Raw genomic sequence first — 22,087 nt, 5'->3', positions numbered from 1 at the left:
TCTTTCAAACAACACTAGACTATATTTGAATGTAACACAACAAAAATTCAGGAAAGCTGAGGACCACACACCATAACAATTACAAAACCCCTTTTAATAAGAATTCTTTCCAGAATCTTGGAGAGCTTTTCTATGACAATCTTACTAAACACAATTCAGAAACAAAAAATGCAATACCTAGCTTCAATATAAATAATTAAGTGAAGCAAGTTTAAAGGCCAATCCCAAAAAAAACTTCAGAAGCAAGCTCATTATTCACAGCTATACAATGATATCAGAAGATACCTGAGGCTGTAGCACTCTCCATTCTTGTTTCTCAACCAGCAAGACACACCAATGTGAAATACAGTGTGCAGACTGCCTTCTAAAAGGCCCCATAGTCCTTCAAGCCAAGACTGAACATAATCTTTCCATGCCAAAATCCACCAAAACCTGCTCTGCCCCATCAAGCCCAACCTCTAAAAAATACAATTTACAGCTTGTACACTGAGCAAGTCCCACTGCCTGCCTCCATCTCCGTGTCTGGATTCCAGCAGAAACACAGTTAGAAACATTGTAATATGGGCTGGGGCTGGCAGGGCTGAGTGGATCTGGCACTCAGAGGTACAGGACTGGATCTTCAGGCACTAAAGTCAGGGTTAGAGACTGGGGCACCAAGGACAAGAGCACCTCCTCTGCTTGCTCTTCAGGGCAGGCCTGAGTGCTGGTACTCAGTAAGGCACAATGCTTCTGCTTGTGATTGAAGGAATGCTGGCTGGTAGTTTCTCCTTAAGGCTGGGATCAGGCTGTGGGGTAAAAGGGCATAAAGTGTAGGATTCTTCCTGAATAATGTGAGGATTGTGGAGAAATTATAAGACCTGCTGCCTGTTTCTTATCATTATGAAATAAACCTGCAAAGGCACTTAAGTCAACCACGTCAAGTGGCTTCCAAGGAGATCTGTAGGGGATGATGGACTTGCTCAGGCTTAAGTTTAGGGTGATGTATTGCCATGGGTGGACAGTGGAAGGTAGAGAAAATGCCAGGAATAGGAAGAAGATATTAGGACAGAGGAACTAGAATGATAGGAAGATAATACAGTTGCCTGGTACTGTAATACATGCTTGTGCATATATGGGTCAGGTAGAGCTCACTGCTCTATGGGCCAGTATGGAGTCAGGATCCTAGTGGGGTTTGGGTCATGGTGCTAAGTACAGGTCACATTGGGCCATTGCTAGGGACTCAGTGTGGGAATTCTGCTGTGGTTGAAGTCAGCAACCAAATTTCACTCTGCATGCTCTACAGAATCAATCTACGGGCACATCATCTTCACAGACAACCTTTGCTCTGCAACATCCTTCATCCACTAGTGTGTTATTCTCTACCCATTCACAGACCTCCAGCAAGGTCCACAGAGCTGAGGGCTGCTATCAGCAAGGAAAAGTGGTTTATTGGTAGCTCTAGAATGCTGGCTTATGATTACAGGTGAGGGTCTTAGCAAGAAACCTGTTCTTATCAAAGACATAACCACCAGCACACTGCTCATCAGTAGAGAAGAGGGCACCCACTGTTGCACAATAAAAGCATCCAAAGCCCAGACCTGGCTTTGTGTACTTCCCAGAGCCATACACTGCACATGGCATAAAGAGAGGATACAGAAGGGACAGCAGGGCAGGGAGGTTGCCAGAAGGGAGAAAGGGGAGTTTTCTGGTGCTTCTGGCTGAACCACATACAGGTACCACAAATATGCCTACTTGTCTCTTGGGAGGAGGGAGAACTCACAACCATCAGTCACAGGATGGTGGCTGTCACCCAGCAGGACATGGACAGTCAAATAAACACCAGAGATGATATCCAGCAGACAAAGAGATGGCCCAGCTGCAGCTCAGGCTAGGGAGAATCAGAAAAAAAAAAAAAAAAATCAGACATTGTTGGCCACGAAAAAAATCAGATAAAATGTTGGGAAAACACGGGGGTAGAGGGACTTTCCCCATGTTTGGTCATTCCTTCAGTGTATTTATATACATTTTGGCAAAACATTCATTTTTAAAATCACTTATTTTCACATCAATAGGCTTAAGGCTGCCGAAAAGCAAAGCTTTGGACTGAAAAAGTGTTCCAGTCCTCCATAGGAAACTGTCTGAAATATACCCAGAATTGGCAGTATGATCTTTGCATCTGCAGAGAAAATACTGAGTCATGTTGTCAGCCCACACACATTTAACAAAAATAAAAGCAGACCAACGATTCAAAATTCTCCCACTCATCATTTAAAGAAAACAGAAGTCATTCAGTCATGCCTCATGCTTCAGAGACCTTTAGAAAACACCCAGTGTAGGGAACATTCGCCCACGTCGTGCCCACGCAGCGTTTCAAACCGGCGATGTCATTTGCAACTCGTTCACTCACAGGTCTGGGCAGTGTTTGCTTCAACATCCCCAGAGGAAGTCGCCGAGACTTAAAAGGTTTCTGCTGAAAACGTGACACGATAGCTGGAGCCTCAGCCCTTGAGTGAGCAACGCTGAGATGATGTAAGACAGCATGCCTGGCTTGAATCACTGGAGGAGGCAGGAAAGTGCCATGTGCTTCACAGAAACACAAACTTTAGCTGTAGTTTGAATAAGAGACTACTGTGCTCTTCCTTCAGGGGTTAATCTTGTGCTGAAGCATTGGCTGTCCTGTACTGAGCTCCCCAGTCATTCATTCAAAAGGGAGGCATTTGCACAAACATCAAGATTAGGGGAATTACCTAGGAAGTCCTCCTCCTTTTAACCCTTCTCACATAGTCCTCTGGCAAGGAAAAGCTGGTTTCACCCAGCTGCTGGCAACATCTCTTCCTCCTTCAGTTCTAAAAGCTGCTTGAAGTATTAGCAGCTGAACCTGGATGAGTGGCAGCCAGCCCAGCTCATGACGGAGGGGGAGACGTCACCACACAGAGCACACACAGATGGAGTTACACAATCTCTGTGGTGTTGAAAGCGGCGCTGGAAACTTGTCAGGAGCCCAAAGGCCAGAGCTAATTTGTATTTCCTATTGCACAGCATGATTTTAATCAGAGCGAAAAGCACCCAGTTGTGTTTTATGCAGCGAGTGTTATAAGCAGAGACAAGTTAACAGAGCAGGACATGCTCTGAGGATGGCATAGAGGAACAGTAGATGGGGAATATACCCAATTTAACAGCATTTCCTTTATTCTTCAGGTTGGCCATGGGCTATGAAGCAAGAGAATAAGAGGCGACTTTCATCACAATTCTGTGATTGCCCAACTCTCTTTTCAAGAAAAAAAAAAAAAAACAGTAAAAATGACACCTGCAAAAACCTTAAAAAGAAGCATTTTTAAAAACCTCTTTCCATAAGTTCTAGATGCGTCACTAAGTAAAACCACAGCATTCAGGAAACCCATCTCACTTGCAGCCAGTATTTGACAGCAGACAAGTTTAGGTGATCTCTAACAGAAGCTGCTTTGGCTTCAGCTGCAGATAAGCGTGTTCGAGTTCCTTGTTACAATTAAATTTCTGCCTGGTTGAGAGCAGCCAGCACAAAGGACTGGCACAGCCCCCAAGCACTGCTGTTCCCAGAACAGGCTCACCTCCAGCACCCCCTTTCCATGCTGTCATGGCTGGAGAGCAGGAGTCAGGAGCCATTTGGTCACCTTGCCTCAGCTGGGCTCACAGCCACGCTCCCTCCCCAGCACTGCACTGGGATGTACCTTTGTGTGCTGCCAGCGTGTGCCAGAGAGGGAATGGGGCACCAGGTTAATAGGACAGTAAATACACCTTGACGTTTCTTGATTGGTTTGCTTTGTACTCCCAATAGATTTACTGGAAATTCAGAGGTGGGGTTTGCTGCTCATTGGAGAAAATCCTTCATTTCAGCCTTCCTCTCTTTACCCACTGGGAATAAACGCTCCTTTCCCTCTCAGTTCTGCTTTATTCCTTGACAGCTGAGAAAAAGAAAGAAAGAGGGGAAAAAAGGAAATCAGACCTTGGACATTTATTTTGCTCTGGAAAGCCAATGTCTAGTTCAGAGTGGGATAAACTGCATGTCAGGGATATAAAAGGAAGCCTGTCAGACCAGCTTATCTGTAGCTTCCTATATTCAGTCGGATAAACCCTATCCCCGGAGCATTTTCCCCACCAGCTAGGCCCTTTCTATTGTAGCCCCTGAAATCAGCACCCTCTCTGCTCTCTCTCCTCCTCCACATGCTCCTTTACTCCCCTCCCCCAGACACATTTGTCCCCCCAACTCAAACAGCTCCCCAAGGAGCTCAGGCACCACCTATGTTCAGGGATGGGGAGAAGAGAAGAGCCAGCTGAATATGCAAACAATCCTATTTGCACCCCAGCACGTACAATTCAGCCCTTTGTCAGCATGATGGAGTGCACTCTGTCCAGTTTGTTTTCTTCTCTGAGATTATCACCCACACCCTTCCCGCACATGAGCATTATCAAACGCTATACCTGAATCAGCCTTTTCAAGGGACGGGCAGGCTGCTTAATACCTGCGCACCAGCTGCCTATTTGCTTTGTTTCAAAACTGAGGCAATCATAGAATGGGATGTGACATATTAAAAAAAAAAAAAAAAAAAAAAAAAAAAAAGGAGGGAAAAGGTGGTGGAAGTGCAAGACACTTTGCATTCCGAGGTGTTTGGGGTGCGGGACAGACGGACACGCCGGGCAGGAAGGATGGCGGAGCAAAGGTGCCAAGCGCTGCCGGGGCCGTGGAGCAGCACGGGCAGGGAGGCCCCAGGCCTGGCAGACAATAGCTGTCTCCCTGCCGGCCGCATCCCACGGAGGAGCCTCATGAATCAAGGCGAACATCCAGCGACAGTCGGGATGAAATGCATTAATATGCGGGCGCCGGCAGCCCCCTGCCTGGCGCGGCGCTCACCTGCCTGTCTCAGCCCCGTGAGGCGGCGAGCGAACAAAGGAGCGGCGCGGGGCGGCCGGCGGCGCTGCCCCCGCCATGGAGCCGGGCCGCGCCTGCACACAAAGCGCCCGCCCGCCGCCGTGGGTGTGAGGGCAGCTCCCGCTCGCCCCATTGTCTGCGCTCTTTGTGCTCCTCCGGCCCCGCTCCCCAACCGCACGGGCAGGGATGGTGGCAGCGGGACAGACACGGCTTTGTTGAAGGGAGCCCTCGAGTGGGGAAAGGCGCTGTCCTACGTGCCCGTCTGGGGGCCCTCAGGCTGCCCACAGACGGACGGGGCGCGGCTGTTTGTCCCTGGGGGAAGCCAGGTCCCTCCAGTGCAGGGAGCAGCGTGTCCCCACCGTGCCAAAGGACAAAACGCTCCCTGCTCCCACTGCAGCTGTGCATCAGCTCCAGCCCAGAGAGCTTTGGCTCACTTGACTCAGCACTCGCTGCTCTCCACTAGCACTGCTCACACCACCAACCTCAGCCATGCACTGAAACACCTGCAATGATCTGGGTGTCATTCCAACAATATGGCCAGTGGAGCATAAGGAAAGTTAGACAGAAAAGGTGCAAAGCTGAGGGGAAAGCTTGTTCCTGAGGGACAGCCCCTAGCACCACAAGGGAGCTCGGCACATTGCTGCTCTGCTGTGGGGCAGCAGTGCTGAGAGCTCTGGCACCGAGAGCAGAGTCCAGGAACAAGAACCAAGGCACTGCTGCTAGTGGAGCCTGAGGGTGTCCACAACAGACAGGGGTGGTGAGGAGGCAACATACAACTAAAAAGCCCATTTCTCACTCTTATTCTGGGAAAACAGTTTCTGACAATTCCTGGTTCTTAGTGCCATTAAAGAGGAAGGCTCTACCCAAAGTGCAGTTTCTCTTCCTATTCTTTCATTATATTTGGTTTATTTTAAAATAAATATTTGCAAAAAACTTCTATAGCCACGAACAGGAGATGTCAGACAAGCTTTGTTCAGGAATACATTTTTCCTAAAGAAAACTGTAAAATTCCTACTTAAAAAAATAAAAAAAGCAGAAACATTGAATCTAAACAGTATCACTTCCTTCTTTGAGTTTTCCTGCTTCACAGTGAAGCCTCAGCAGATCTTTTAAAGTATAGTTGTACTTTGTAAGCAGGACTCATACTGAGTTCGCTGGACAGGAGATTCTCAGCAACATCATAAGTTGCAGAAGTGAGACAGTCATTCCCAAACCCACTAAATAAGAACACTAAGAGAGCAGATAAAGCAAGAAGCTAGATAGAAGCAAAAGGCCTTCATCTTCAAAAAGTCAGAGAAATGGGAAAGGCTGGGGGGAAAAGGAAATACCTGTGAAAAAAGGGGAAAGACCTGCTGGGCAGCAGGTTGGTGGCAGAGCTCCTGGGCTCTCTCCATGCCTCCTCCATGACCCCTTGCTGTTTCCCCAGGCAGAAAGGGACACAGCAGCTCTTTCCCCAAGCCAGCACCAAGCTGGTGTTCCTGCAGAGTGGCATTTCAGCAGATGGAGAACTGGCTGCATCAGCCCAGAGCTGAACTAACACAAAAGTAATTTTGAAATCCAAGCTTGGAGGGGCTGCCTGAATTAATGAAGATGATGGGATGGGGTTGAGGTGTAACAAGGTGCCTCTTACTGAAAAACAGAGAACTTCCCCCAGGCTGCCTTTGGTTCCTGCAAAGCATCCAGGTCAGTTTGTAACTTATTAACACCAACACTCACAGGATCAAAGTTCAGCAGGTGTTTAGTTGCTCTTCTGGAACAGCAGACTTGAAAAGCATATTGTGCAGGTTTCCCAGGAATGAGAGAGACATGCAGAGAAAGCATCCACTGCCCATCTGCTCAGAGACAGGCACTGCACCACTTTGGGTCAGGAGACAGGCTTCCTGCACCACCTCATGCCTGAGGAGCTAGCTCTGCTCAACTCCTGAACCCCTCTCCCTCAAGGTCCTTCCTCCTCTTGGGACAAAACCGTTTTGCACCCAAGTGATGCTCAAAAGGGTCCCCAAGTTTAGGAGGAAATCCTCTGTCAAGAAGATTACACTGCACATTTTAAGTGTCTCCCCTGCAGCTGGAATTGTACCTTAATCAAATTACACCTCCAGTACCCCAACTGAAAGTGATGCAGCTTGGAAAATTAATCACTGGACAAGCAGAGATGGGTAGTGAGTCAGTAGCAGCACAGAGTCAGATGAGAGCAACAGGGCTGTATCTCCCAGCCCTGGGAGTTGTGTGCAGGGGGACTGCTGTGGTTCCCTAGACCCGCCTCTTGCCAGGCCATTAAGACCACACAAGCCAGCTCACCTCCAAAAAAAAGCAGAGTTCCCACAGCTGGTTTTCTATCTGCTGCTCCTGAGAGGGAAAAGTGACCCTGGCAGATGTGGAACATGAGGGTACACACAGAGGACCTGCAAGAAGGACACAATGGAAAGGAAGGTGAGAGCTCACTGTTGATCAAACCTGAGAGAGAAGCACTGATGGATGGGGCTGAGTGCAGTTTTTCAAAAGGTATCACTGGGCAGGATGGTGCTAGAAACAAAATCAAATCAAGAGTTTCTGGGCAGGTGGCATGCTTTGAATCCTGCCTGGGCTGGGATCACCACTCCTTACCCTGGCTTATGTCTGTTACAGTGATCAAGTTACACAGCAATTATAAATCCCTCCCCACCACCAGGGCAACCAAAGATCCTCTGCTAGCCTTGACTTCCCTGCAGGCTCACAAGTCAAAGATCTAAACAGGTTCCATTTGCTGTGCAGCTACTGCCCAAACCAGTGTGGGCAGCAGCATGGAGCCTGATTGTCAGCACACAAGGCTACATGGAATTGCAGGATGATGCACAGGTGTGCTTGCTTGCTTATCCAAACGTGCAGATGTCCAGAGAGCATACAGTTCTGCTGTTTAAAGGGGGTTTATGACCATACTTTATAATGAACAGTATCTATAGATTATTCTTTGTAAATATCTGTGCTCTGTGAAGGTCAGAGTTACAAACACCCAAACAAAGTTCCTGGAAGTGTTCTTCATCAGCAATCAGTGATTTATCAACCACTTCTGGCATCAGTTGAGAACATTCTGCTATTGCTTATTTTAACCCATGAAGAGCCACTATTTCAGCCCTATTAGAAGTGAGATGTTCACTGCTGTTTGCATGGTACCAGTGCCAATTGCCAAACCTGCACAGACACATCACCTGCCATCTCTAATCAAAGGCAGGGTCTGGTGGGAAGGAAGTTCAGAGATGATTCCTTTCTGTGTGCTTTACAAGGCATCACTAAACACTCACCACAGTTACAAATGGACTTTTTGTGTGCTGGGAGAAATCATCCCTTCTCCTTCATATTTACAGAAGCAAATACAATTGGAGAAAGAAACAAAGCTCCACTTCTGCAGCCACTTACCAGAAGAAATTATGCATTTTGCCATCAGGATCATCTGTTTTCCCCACAAAGACGTATTAAGAAGGTCCTTGCTTCTCAGTGACTAAAGGGGAGGGAAGCGAAACCTTGACCACAAAGAGGAACTCAGTCTCTGAGAAACAGGCAAAGAGGATGCTGTTAAACATTTCAGGAAACACTAGGAGAAAGATGGGGCAGCCAGAAGTTTTGAAAGTTTTGATTTCCCCAAGAAAATCAACTGCCTGTTCTACTAGAGGAGAAATGGTTTGTGAGCCCTCTCTCCTGGAGAAGTTTTTCCTATGATACCCAAAACTGTAAAGGGCTGCAAATCCACTCTTCACTGGATTAACTTACAAGGTAATAGTGACTCTCTTTTTCCCCAGGGAGAGCTAAACTAGACTCATGTCCTTGATGAAGAGTGTTTGAAACCCTCCTGCTTGCACAGGGAGCACAGGAGCTCCTGCCACTGGAGCACAGGCATTGCTTAGCTCAGGACCACCCCAGAACTGCCTCAGAGACATCTTTGTGGGGGGAAGTTAAATGCTTCAGATTCCCTTTTCAACCAGGCTACTTATGCTTTGGATCTGTTTTTGTTAAAGCCTTCTTATTTTAATTAAGAAAGTACTTGTTGAAAAAGCAATACCCTGCCCCTTTGGTTACCATTAACATGTGTCTGCTGAGACAAGCCTTTGAGATGCAGCAAGGCTGAACTCAGTAGCTCTCAAGGAGTTATAAAAACCTTTTAAATGTAGCCTGGGAGAATGACTGTACTCTCAGCACACTGAGGATACAAAACAACCCTGATAAATTCAGTTTTTGGGTCAACAGCAGCCTCATGATGCACAGGAGTGCAAAGCTCTGCCCTGGGGAGGAGTAACAACAGGCATCCATCCACATGGGCTGGGAACAGACTGGCCAAGGAGTTGTCCATGGAAAGAGGAGCTGGGAGTTACAGGCTTGCCAAGCAGTGTATGAGTTAGCAGTGTGCTCACTGCAAACCCAAACTGCACAGAGACAGTGCCAGGGCAGTGTGGCCAGCAGCCCGTGGGGAGAGCATAACTCAACCCTGCTAAGGCTGCATCTGGAACAGAGCTGGAAGAGCAGGCTTCATGAATGGTATGAATCCCAGAATAAAGTTCATAGAACTCCTAGAATATCTGTTCATTTTTATTATTAAAGAAAAAAAAAAAGTTACTATTTCCTCACAGTTCCCATGTTTTAAGTGGCCCTACATCACCAAGTTTGGGATGTGTGTCTGAGAAAGAAAGGTTTCCTTTCAGAGGAGAGTTTCTTGTAGGAAGGAGAGCTGAGAAAGGCTACTAAGCTCTGTGTTGTCCAGGACACAAGACAGTGCTGCCAGCAGAACATAAGGAAAGGACAGAAGATAAAAAAAAAAATATAACAACCATGTTTGACAACCTCCCTGCCCTCCTGCAACCCTACCAGCATCATAACAAGATTCTTTTGAGATGGCAGTGCACTAATAGGTGGTTTTGACAAGGTTAAGGTGGAGAAGATCAGATAGGAGAAAACACATCTGCACTGAAATGGCTGTGTAGTCCTTGATCTCTTTTGAAGAAATGCATTGCTTTTAACCACCAGGTGCCTGTCCCCAGTACAGGCCACTAGGTAAACAGACACAGACAGTGTTTGTAGCAGGAAGCCAAACCAGAAAGGAATTTTATCCACCCAGAACAGGCCCCTGCCTGGGGCAGCTGGGAAACCTCTCTAGCAGTCAAACACTCACACCAGTGAAGGTCTCACCTGCTCACATTCCTACTGCTTCTTACTGGCAGAGGGCTGGTGTTCACCTCTGCATTGACCAAAAAGCAGAGTTCAACAGCAATTATTAAAGGAAACTGCTGTCCTAGCAGCACAACAAGCATTTGGCTGGCCATGCTGACAGTGCTACAGATAATCTAGATGAGCCCTCCTGCCCAGTGCAAGAGGAACAACCTTGGACTCAGCTCACCACTTGGGCACTTGCACACAGTCTGTAAATCTCAGCTGTTTGACTGCTGTTCATGGATTATTCTTCTGCCCTCCCTTCTTGCCTGTCCTTCTAACACAGGACAGATTTTTTTCTGGAGAACATCAGCACTTCTCCACAAGACCTCCCAGGCACCAGAGGTGATGGACAGCAAGACAGCAGAGCCTAATCCCCACATGTTATGTGTTTTTTTTCATCCCACTGCCTTCCTTTTACAGCCTAAGTGTGAGAGACTCAGGCCAGACCTCAGCCTCCATCTGCAGCCTGGGATTATGATCTGAAGCATAATATTTCTTTATGAGCAAATTATCACCAAGACTTCAATGCACTGCTGGCCTTTTAAAAATCTAAGTGTTTAGTATTTTTATTTCTTTCTGCTCTGCAGTTTATGGCTCCCATAAATCAGATGACAGGCTGTGGCACAGAGGGCTGATGTGATCTGTGGGAACAGGGAAAGGCAGAAGGGAGCACTGACAGAGCTGTTAACCAGGGGGACCTCTGCACCCTGCTGAAGGTATCCCATGGGGGAGGCAGGATGCTGCCCACCTGAGGCAGAGCTCACAACTCCTCTGACACTGAGTTTAAAAGCCTCAGTTATTCTGTGCCACAGCACTTCCTTGTAAAAACTGAAAGCCCAGTTCTCTCTCACACAGGAGCAGTGCTAGATCCACTAGGATTCACCAACTCTTCCATCACTACAGACATTAGAGCTACAGGGACACACACAGGCAAAGTGCTGACCCACTACACTTGTAAACCAACCCACACATCTGAAACAATCCCATCTCACCCAGTGTACTGTTGATCTAGAAGCCTTACCTTGTAGCAAATTAAGGATGCTGCCGTGGTTAAAAGTCCATTTCAGAGTTGGAAAGTTGGTGCTGAAGTCCCAGGTCTCACAAGTAAAAAATCAAATTCCTAAAGACATTTATGCACTCAGAGATGCACCAAAGGTCATGCTATGAAGCACTCCAGCAAGCAGCATTCAGGGAATCCTCCTCCCAACATCTCTGTACTTCCAAATGCTGTTAAAATCTGAACTACAGTCAGCCTATGCACTCTCAGGGGAATGGGATCCACAGCTCTTCCTTTCTCCTGCCACCTGCTTCAATGACTTAGACTCCTCTTCAGGACTGACACTTTCCTATATGCACATATGTGAATGCCTAACACTGCTGAGCAGGCCACCATCTTCACAAAGACCTCACAAGACAAATAATGGATAATATTGCAAGGACTTTGTTGGATTGGGGCTTGCAGGGTTCTTCAGTGAGCCTGGGTTTATTGCTAGCTGTACTGCTTTGCTCATTGATAAGAACTGCTTTCTTCCTCCCTGCTCAACACTGCTTTGTTAGGGCAGACTTTGGTACAGACTCTTGGCAGTGCTAGGTTTATTGGTTGCATTTGGTGATCTTAAAGGTCTTTTCCAACCTAAACAATTCTGTGACTCTAAGAGAAAGGGAACACAGGCAGCTTAATGCTGCTTAAGTGAAGGTCCATGGCAGGCAAGAAGACTTCTGCAAGACCAGAAGGTGATGTAACTTCATGTGGCAATACTCCCAAAATGCCAATCCTTCCTTTGGTATTTCCAAAGCAGTAGAAACCTCCACCAAGAATTTGAAGTCCTATGAATTTTTTACCTATGGATTTTTTTACCACTGAAGCTAAAAATGGTGCTCATTGTCCTGACTGCAATCCAGTCTCTTCCAGTGTTGTGCCCTTGACCAGTAAGATTTTACCTGCTATAAAAGGCTGGATAAGAGGCAGGTATTTCTGCCATCCTCAGCAGGGACCCACCCTCTCAATGAGGGCTGGCAGCTCTGGGCTGTGCATCCATATGTCCATCCATCCATCCATCCATGCTTCCCACAGTCTGGGTGCCCACAGCTCTCAGTGTGACAACTGGAGCCAGGCTGTGACAGGAATGACTCCCAGTTAGAGAGCACAGGCAAGGCAGGCTCTGCCAGTGGCTCACCCCCATGGCTGGGGCTGTCACTGGAAGTAACAGGATTAGCAGAGAGAAGAGAAAGCTTCCAGGCTAGGAAGAAATGGACAAATTGAATAAGGAGTTCAGGCCATGCTTTTAAGCAAGTTTTGAGCATGAGAGAATCTCTTTAATAATAATGAGACTCAAGTAATTTTTAAAAAGAGAGGAAAAATAGTAGCAAGAACCTGCTCTCTCCCAGAAAACCATGTTGCTGCACAGAGCAATTCCCAAACACAGACACCAGTCTGTTCCTCCCAAAACACAGTTGTAAAGCTAACAACTGCTGTGCTATTAAAGTGCCAGATAAGCCAGGCGACAGCACCAGCCAGACTCCTGCAGCTTCAATGCTCCAGGATCACTCAGACACATCAGCTTTTATCCTGAAAGTATTGGAATCTAGGAGTGTTAAGACAGGGTAAACATTATCAGTTGTTGTTCTGCCCTCCTGCAGGGACTACAGCTGATCTGTTTGGACAGAAGGGCCAGCAGAAGAAACAGCACCAGCTTCAGAAAGCTACCTGTTCTCTCCCTGAAAGAACTTGGGGGAAATGCAAAATTTACTGTGTGCCTCTGAAAATCATGCAACTGCTTTCAGTGTTGAGAATGTGCATCTTGTTTCCTTTCTGTTCCACTCCTCCATGGTGCTGGACATCTTGGCTCCAGGTGGGTGCTGGCAGCCTGGAGCCCCTCTCCACCCCAGACCACCTCCCCTTGCCATGGAGCACATTAGGACAGGGGAAAAAAAAAAAAAAAAAACCAAACAAAAAAGAAGTGAACCAAAGCCAATTAAAAGCACAGGAAAAATGCAGGCAGGCAGGTTGTCATTACCAGAGCTGGAATTTGGCCTGGGTGCCATGGAGATGAAACCTGGCAGATGGTTAAGGTGTACACGGGAAGCATGCGTGCAGCACCTGACTCTAGATTTATGACCAATTAATCCAACAAAAGACAAATCTTGACAAGGAAGCCACAGAGACCTACAAAATGAGTAAGTGAACCATGAAAAGGGGAGGCTCTCCCATCCAAAAAAAAAAAAAAAAAAAAAAAAAAAAAGGGAAAAAAGAAAAGCAGCTGAGTGTACAATACCTACAGAGCCGTGAATAAACTGAAGTTGGAACAGATGGAGAGAGAAACAAACCACGGTGTGTATTAGTTGGCTCCCAAGTAAAAGAGCCAGCATGGGGAAAGAGCTTCCCCACAATTCAAGGAAAGAACAATAGGCTCCAGTTCTGCAGCAGCCCCTTCCCCAGGTGCTCAGTGTCCTTTCCACTGCTTCATTTAAGGCTCACAAGCTGCAGCACTCTCAGATACAAGATCCTAACAAACAACAGCAAAGCATATTTTTTTAAATAATGAACCATGTGTCTCCAATTAAAATAGCCCAGGCACAAGGCAGCAGAGACAGGAGCCTTCTCTGGCAGCCCATCACAAAGACACAGACTCCAACTACATGGCCTTGCCTCAGACTGCATCTGAAACAGGATCAGGGATAACAAACAATGGCTTTCCCATGGATAGCAACTGCCCTGAAGTGGTTGCAGGCTGATGGGCAAACACTTGGTAAACCCCAGCACCGTTTGGAGGCACAGAAATGACCTTTGCCTTTGCAGGGGAGCAGCTTTGCACACAAACATTTCCACTGCATTGTCTGCCACCTGTAAACTAAAGCTCTGGCTTTAGGTCAGAAATGAGAAAACAAGCAAGAAAGAGATGAGGGAATGGGAGTAGGGAGAGGTTAGTGTGGTGCAATTAAGCACAGGAGAGAAGTCCCTCGTACAAGGCTATTAAAAATCCCAACCGTGAAAAAAAGAAGGGATGCAAAGAGTGGTTGTGTGGAGCACCAGGCACTGCTGCCCCACAGATACCCTCACCCCAACCCCAGGGCAGCAGCAGGCTCTGCAGGAAGGCAGCAGCCCCCTCCTCGGGATGAGCACTCAGCAAACACAGTCCCGCCACTGGGATGCAAATCCCAAAGATAACAAGCCCAGTTCTACAGACAACATTTATCAACCACTTTAAAGACTAGCAGCTTGGGACTAAGCCCTTGAGGGGCACTCCCCATCCATGGCCAACTCAGCCTGGAAGAAATAAGTTTTAAGTCCTGCCTTGATGGTGGTGGGCCAAAACTTAACTGGCTGCACAGTGCAGCTTTTGCAGAGCCATGTGCTCCCTGGAATCCCTGTCCCCAAAAGCTCCTCCTTTTGCCCATGCTCCAGACAGACCCTGGATGCTCAGGATCAGCTGGTTCATTTCTTGTAGTGCTAAGGGGACACCAGCATATTTCCCCCCCACCAAAGCTGAGCTTATAAAGAACACTCTGAGAGGTAGCACCTGTAATGGGCCCAAGAACAGGCAGAAGATATTAAAATCTCCCCCCATCTCTGCCCCCACCTGATTCCCCCTGTGGCTTTAAGCAAATCACGTAACTTTTCCTCTTTAGTTTCTGCACCTGGGAGAGAGTAATATTTACCTATCCCAGAAGGGTGTTGAGAGGATTAGTTAATGTTTGCCCAGCATTTTAAAGGATAAAATATTCTGAATTAATTCCTGACTGCTGAAAAGAACTGACATGTGCGACTCTCATTAACTCTAATGGAAGATTTTTACTGGAGTTGGGCTTCACTGTTTGAGAAAAGTAGAAGCAAGATGATGTGACATTAACATTTCAGAAAGGTGTCTGCAGCACAGGCTGTAAACCCCCCCTTCTTTTCTGACTGCCACCAGCCTCCTGCTCTGCACAGATTCTGTTAAAGATTAAAGCAGTCCCAACCCAACACAGCCCCGGGTCCCCCTGGGTGGGGATCCCTTTGCAGGCAGCTACCCTCACCTGCAAGGTGGCCTCTTAAGGGTTAAACACAGCCACTGCACCGGGCCTGCCCTTCTGCTCAGATTGTCAGTGTTGCTCAGCTCTTGTTTGGAAGCCAGGTTTGCTTGCTGTGACAGCTGTGGGCTGCAGGTGGAACCGTGCAGCACCACATCTGTTGGTGGGTGTGCCAAGGGAACATGCAGGTGGGTGGGCATCCCCTCTGCTGCTGTGCCACTGCTCTGGCTGCTGTCCCCTGCCACCTGGAACTGGGCAGAAAGAAAAAGCATTAGATAAGAACTGGGTTCCAGCAGAACCCAGCTGTCTCAGCAGGCTTTACAACCCAGGACACCCATAGTGTATGGGAAAATACAGTGCAGCACATCCCTCAAATCAGACCACCCACTGTTCAGGCCCTGTACATGTGGCACCAGCAGTACCACAACACTGCTGTTCCCTCCCTGAGCCCTGGACACCACATTTGGCAGGGTGAGGACAATGAGATGCCACCCAGGGTTCTGTTTCTCACTGCACTTTGCCCCAGTGGTGCTATTTCAAATGTGATGGGTGCACATGAAGTCTCCACTCACAGCAAGTGGAAATGCCAGCAGCTTTCATGTGCTCCTGGGACAGAACAAGGGGAGAGCTTTGTCCCTTGGTGTCTGCAGTGCTCTGGGGCAAACAGGGCTCCAGCAAGCCCTGAGGCTGTGGTGGATGCACCTCTGTAGGGCTGTGTTCAAAAGCAGCACAGCAGGGCTGAGCCCCAGGCAGTGGGAGGGGGGACAGGGGCTCAGGGCGCCTTCCGGAAAGGGATTTGGGTTTAACTGCTGCTTTACTGCCTGTATATGGCTGTTCAATAAGGAAAGGCTGCAGGAAGGTGTTTGAAAACCAAGCTAACCCACTTCAGACTCATGAAAGAAAAACACCACCAAAGCAGCCCCCCACTGGCCCCACAATTTCAGGGAGGGGAAGCTGGTTTGAAGCCTGAGAACAATGGAACAACCTTCCCTGCCTTTCTTCTGGCAAGGAAGGTGCCCGTGCTGGGGAGGGCACTGAACAAGAAGCCCCATGCCAATCAAGCATCCCTTGTGCCCTCAAAATGCCACATCCATGCACTTCCCAACCTCCATCACTGCTGTCTGCTGGCAGCACCAGGAATTCTCACTCCTTGCTGTGCAAATCCCCGAGCAGGGGTGTTGGCACAGCCATGCTGGCATGGAGAGATGTTTGCCAGCGCTGCTCTGTGCACTCCCCACGCATGGTGGGGCAGATCAGAGGGTTCCCTTGTCCTTTCCAGAGGCCTCCCTTTGTCCCCATCACTCCCTGCCTCTCCTGTCTTACCCAATGCCCAGGACAGCAGGCAGAGACCAAGGCAGTGCAGACAACTGCTGAGCAAAATCAGAAGCACAGACTGAAACATGACTAATTTCTAACACATCACAGCCTGTGAGTCGTTCTGTTTGTGAGCCTCAACTGCTCTCTGCTGCTTTCATACCAGCTTGTTTCAAGGGTGAGTAAGCAGACAGTGGCAGACATGACTTTTATTATTCCCAGAGCTTTGAAGCTGTACCATTTCCCTGTGGTTAGCTGGCTGCATCAGCTGTCTGTAGTGGCACATTTTGAAGAACTCAGCAATGAGACATAGGTAGCCAGACCAAGCTAAGCTGGAGCTCTGCGAGCTCCACTGGCAGTATTTCATGGTGACTCAGTAGCTGCCCACCCTCTATTATTCATTGTTTTTATCCCATCATTTTATTTCAATATTCTTGACTACTTCCAAAAAAGCCCTTTCACAAGCAGAGGTCAAAAGCAACAAAAACAGCTTCAAGTGGTAAGAGAAGCTCATTTCTGTTAAACTGAATTTGGGGATGAATATCCTCAGAGAATAAGCAACACCATTTGAAGAGAGAAAAATATAGAAAAACTGAGCTACAATAGTGTGAGCATTTCATGTATTTATACATGTGTATGTACTCATACATATGCAAAAGAATAAATACAGAAACATGCATCTCAGACTAGAAAGTGAAACTTCCTGCATTTCTGAACAACTCCCTTAAGCCAGCTTATTACACAGGTTTTTTTTCTTGAAATACATATATTTAAAAGCATAGCACTTGCACACAGCTTGGAGAAAACAGTTTCCTTTCCATCCCTGACCAAACCCCTGTGGTATTTTCCTGCTGCTCTAGAACTTCCACAGCTCTTATCTATATTTTTACTAAACACTTCTAATTTGAATGGCTGAACATTGAAAAGTATATTTGTATAGCATAAAACAGCACAAACATCAAAGTCTAAGCAAAAGCACCAGATTGTGGGGGTTTTTGCATGGGCTAGTTCAAATTCTACTTTTAATTCCACTGCCAAAAGTTTAGAGCTTGAGATAAATCTCTCCTTCCCTTTGAAAGGGGCTGATTGTATTTATGGCTCATTTCAGAGTCCAAGGGCCCAGATGAAAGGCTGGGGACAGAGCAGGGAGATGCCCCACATCCAGTGCCACATCAGAAGAGGGTGAGAGCTCTGGCAACAGTGAGAGGAACTTCCAGATATAGTTCCCAGCAGTGCTCAGCCCTTTTGGGTAACCTCAGATGTGTCATTTGGTCTTCCTCTGACTCAGTTCCTCAATACTGGGGAAATAACACCACCAGTGTATTATGTAGGAGTTTTGGGCAGATAGACACCTTCTCAATGGGTACAGGAATCCACACTAGAAGTGTAACTGAAATAGAGATCAGTTGCAATTCTAGAGAAATGACACAAGCGTGGGCTGGGAAGGAAGGATGAGATGCATGGTACAAACACAGAGAGCTCTCTACCACACTCAAAAGGGCTTGATCATCAGCTGAAGAACTGGCTTGGGAACCCAGGTCCTGCTTGGTGGCAAATCCTTGGGTCCCCTCAATGGCTCTGCAGTGCAGGTGAGAGAGCTCAAAGTGACCTCACAGCTTTCCCCAGAACTGAGTTTTCTCCTGGCTCTCTGTGGCTGGCCACAACCCCCCTCTCATCCTCAGCACATTCTGGTGGGCAAGCCAGGGGAGGTAACAATACTCCTCTTTTTTTTCACAGAAGACAAAGCTGTGGAAGACACTGATTCCCATGGCAACAAAGGCAAAGAAGTGTGCCAAGATGTGATTTGCTGTCACCATACCCACCTCGTGGCAGATAAGGACAAGTGACAGCTCTGAAAGGAACTGTTTCCATGGGACCCTTCCCAGCAAGCCCCTGGAATGACAGCCAAGCATCAGCTTTTGGCATCAAACAGGTCTGACTGGAAGGGAGCAACTCATCTCCCCCAGCAAGCACTGCCCAAATCTCATCCTCTTGTGAGGGACAGGGCTCTGCTGGCTCCCCCAGAGCCTGCCTAACCCTGAACAAGCCACACTGCTGCTCCTAATCCACTTACCCAGGCAATTACACTGGGAGAGCATCCTGCAGGGAGCCATGCTCAACTCCTCAGCTGAACATCCTCCTGGGTTTTTTAACCACTGAGTGGTACCTAAAGCAATGGTGAGAGCTGCTCACAGAGCACACGTTGTTCTTAGGCAGCCTGGCCTATGATAGTGCATTTCCTTCTGACACTCATTTATCATAGTTCTCCCCTCCCAGTCCTGCCCCTTCAGTTCCCTGGGGAAAGTCAGTGAATTTATGAAGGAGCAAAGTCACCTTGAGCCTTAATCCACACCCTAGCAGAAGAAATACATCTGTCTGCAATCACATCCACTCACTCTACAACAGCATTACAACAATGCTCACTTTGTTAGCACAGAAAACACTATCTGCTTCTCTGCTTCTGGAGACAAGCTACCACAAAGGCTGCAGCAAATAAAAGACTGGGGACAGATAAAATGGCCCTGTACATCTGAAGTCAAACAGGTAAACTGAGGTGAAACAGTGGAATTAGGAAGAGCAAAGAAAACAAACCTAGTCCTTGTTTTATGGCAATCCCTCCAAAACAACTCTACTCCCTTTTTGTAAGAAGTGAAGGCAGTTGAGAAAATTGTGCTCAATAAAGTTGGAGAAGACAGGCAGAGTTCCTCATCCAGCTGAGAGCAAAGCAGCAACCAAAGCAGGTGACAAAGTGCAGTGGAACCAGGTGCATAAAGCAGTTGGAATTTTGCCATCTGGGAGCAAAGGACAGATTCCCTCATAACCAGCACCCAGCTTGCTTGGTTCCCCTTCCTCCTTCCCTCAAGGAAATCAGCCCTGATGCCACCTGAGCATATAGGACCAAAAGAGATTTTAAAAATGGGCCTGGGAGCTTTAGAGATACACATACAGACAAAGCTCTCTCCAGCAGAGGCTGCCCCAGCCTGCACAGGCAGTGCCTGGATATTTTGGGGTGTGGGCTGGTTCCCAAGATGCTGACACAGGACTGCTCTCACAGGTAGGGCTCCCACCTTTGTGTCTGTCCCCACGGAACAGCTCCTTTGCATTCAACAGGAACAAGTGCAGCTGCTTGTTGCTGTCTGCCCTACTTGCTGCCATGACTTGATTATCAGTCCTGGGATGAACCTGCTACTGACTGGAAGGATGCAGGAGTTACAGCAGAGAGCAAGGATGCTGAAGAAGAGGCAAATGGGTAGTTGAGCCAGTCCAAATGAAGTTGCCACCTCTCAAACACTCCCATACTGCTGGCTGGACAGTGCAGTGGGCTGAAACCCAATTGCTTTGTCATCTTTGGCACTTGCTGCAGGCAAGCACCAGCTTTTGTCAGCCAAACATCCTTTTCTCTGCTATGCACTCCAGAGTTTCTAGAAACAGGTCCCACCTGACAAACAGGAAAAAGAGTGAGGACATAAGTGTCCTGGTGTAAGAGTTCTCTGAGTTAGTGTTGGAATCCAGGAACCCAAAGAAACCAACCCATCCTAAATCCCAAATACTTTGCTAACTGCATTATAAAGGAAGAAGATTTAATTAGGGCATGTAACTAATCTCCTCCTTAGCAATGTCACTCCACTCTGAATTCTATTGCTGCTTATGTAGCCCTCAAGGACAAGAGGTGGTGCTGTACGGATTTCCTTTGCTTCACAATGGGGGAAGAACACCAAAATGTCAGAGACTTCACCAGCTCACCTACAAGTCCACCAACTGCCACCTGCCACTTCAAAATCTATTCCCAAACAAAATAGATTGTCACCAGATGGCTTACCTGGGCTTCTCTATTTCCAGCAGCAGTCTTTCTCCTCCTGGCAGTACTCTTAAACTTTTCAAGAGAGTAACAAAGCTTGCCCTCTGCTCCAGGAGTAGATTTCAACTTGTGTATTGCACCTGCATGCTGTCACAGCCCTGGTCAAATGAGATATTCCAAGAGAAACTCCCAGGATCCAAATGTACAGAAATATCATCACCAGTGCAAGAGAACCAAAAGAAATGTCCCCAGTAATTGCCTAAATTCATCTTTGTACTAAATATTCTTCTAAGCAACTCTCATTTAGAAGAGGTTTCAATAGAATCAAAGAATGGTTTGAGTTAGAAAGGACTTTAATGCTCATCTAGTTCCAACCCCCCAGGGACACTCTCCACTAGACCAGGCTGCTCAGAGCCCATCCAGCCTGGGCTTAAACACTTCCAGGGATGGGGGATGCTTTTATGGGCATGCACATAGCACAGGGAGCCCTGGCCCAGCCTCACACAGCGTCCTAAGAGCTTGTATTTACAGGCTCCTGTGAGCAGGAAGCTGTTTACTAAAAGGATTAGATAAGGCTTGACAAAGATGCAGGAAGGTGGGCATGCTGTGCCTTAGAAAACTTTTGCAATACAGAACCCAAAACATCCCTGTAGGCAATTCCAGTTAGAAAAGAAGGAGGAGGGAGAAATTTCAAACAGGTTTGGCAGAGCACTTGGGCCACAGCAGGACAGAGGGTTAAATGACAGGAGTAACCAAAGAGCAGTGTGTCTGAGCCATCCCTGAGCAGCCACTGCTGTACAGTGAGGGCTGTGGGACTATCCCAAAATACCTTCTTCTGTCTCTGAGAGAAAACAACCCCTAAAGCACGCTGCTGCTTCTCCTCCCACTCTCCTGCAGAAGGGAAAGCTGCTCTCCTGGGTTAGGTGAGGACAAGCAGCTCTCGTGCTCTGTAAGGCTGCCCAGCACTTGGAGCAGCAGCTCGATTCTCCCTGCTTTGGAGGGCACAGTGGCACCTGCCAGGCAGACATCCATACCTTTTGGATTCCAGACCTCTGAGAAAACAGGATAGGGCAGCATTGCTTGTAGGGCATCTGTTGCAGACCCTTCCTTGATACAGGCAAGTGCCATGGGGCTGAAGCACATCTTTTCTTTCAGTACCAGTTTGGTCAGTCTGTCACATCCTGGTGCTCAGTCTGAAACAGAGATCAGTTCCTTACACATTTCCTTTGCACTTCTGAAGTTAAGCAATTCCTACTCTTTTGCTTGCACACACATTCCACTCTGGAGAGGACAGCCACAGTGCTGATGATGGGGTCAGCATTTTCAGATACTCAAGTAAAGTTCTACTCATTCCTCAGAGCACTTCCAGAGTAAGCTGGAAAGTTCCTGATGACTAAGTGGGGAAAAAAAGTGACAGAAAAGGGGTAAAATATGAACTGTTAGTTTCCTTGAGGAATAGCATGATAGCACCTCCAAGATACTTGAGAGACCAGACATGCAGGCACAGGAGTTTCTCCAGCAGTCTGGTATTGTGCTGAACTTGGAATTTATTATAAACTATAAAACACAAACACAGTTACCATGTTCCCCACTGTGTCCATTTAAACACAGCTAAGCAAAGACGTGGGTTTGTGTTTAATGGAACGAGTCACAGGAGAGAAGGCACAGCAGGGCCCTCAGCCACATGGCACATTTAATTCCAGGGGAAGAACACCTGACTGCTACATGCAGATCAACAAAGAAATAAATTTAAAAAAAACAAAAACAGGTATACAGTCTGGTTCCTTTATTTAAGGCCATTAATTACACCATTATGGGCATCTCTATTAGGGGACTCTCACAAAACTTCTGTGAGCCTGATCAGGAAGAGTGCCAAACTGCAGCCCTGGGAACACCCTTTT

The 22,087-nt window shown here is 47.4% G+C and overlaps 1 protein-coding gene across 3 annotated transcripts; it reads right to left on the bottom strand.

Moving 5' to 3' along the window:
- Positions 1-1,429: 1,429 nt before the first annotated feature.
- On the bottom strand, positions 1,430-21,966 carry LOC306801616 (uncharacterized protein). Of its 3 annotated transcripts, XM_079304804.1 has the most exons (4): positions 21,221-21,966; positions 15,080-15,324; positions 7,184-7,287; positions 1,430-1,867 (listed from the first exon to the last, which is right to left on the bottom strand). In XM_079304804.1, exons 1-4 carry the CDS (start codon positions 21,275-21,277, stop codon positions 1,863-1,865), a joined length of 411 nt encoding a protein of 136 aa, XP_079160930.1. In that variant the 5' UTR covers positions 21,278-21,966; the 3' UTR covers positions 1,430-1,862. The 3 variants fall into 3 exon arrangements, 1 of the variants encoding a protein (XP_079160930.1); XR_013774147.1 differs by lacking the exons at positions 7,184-7,287; positions 15,080-15,324; positions 21,221-21,966 and adding exons at positions 2,294-3,920; positions 4,438-5,102; XR_013774148.1 differs by lacking the exons at positions 7,184-7,287; positions 15,080-15,324; positions 21,221-21,966 and adding exons at positions 2,727-3,920; positions 4,438-5,102.
- Between the last annotated feature and the right edge of the window lie 121 nt (positions 21,967-22,087).

This window comes from Erithacus rubecula (genome assembly GCF_903797595.1).
Source record: "Erithacus rubecula genome assembly, chromosome: 4".
Taxonomy (NCBI): domain Eukaryota; kingdom Metazoa; phylum Chordata; class Aves; order Passeriformes; family Muscicapidae; genus Erithacus; species Erithacus rubecula.
This window is presented reverse-complemented; position numbering and strand designations above follow the sequence as displayed.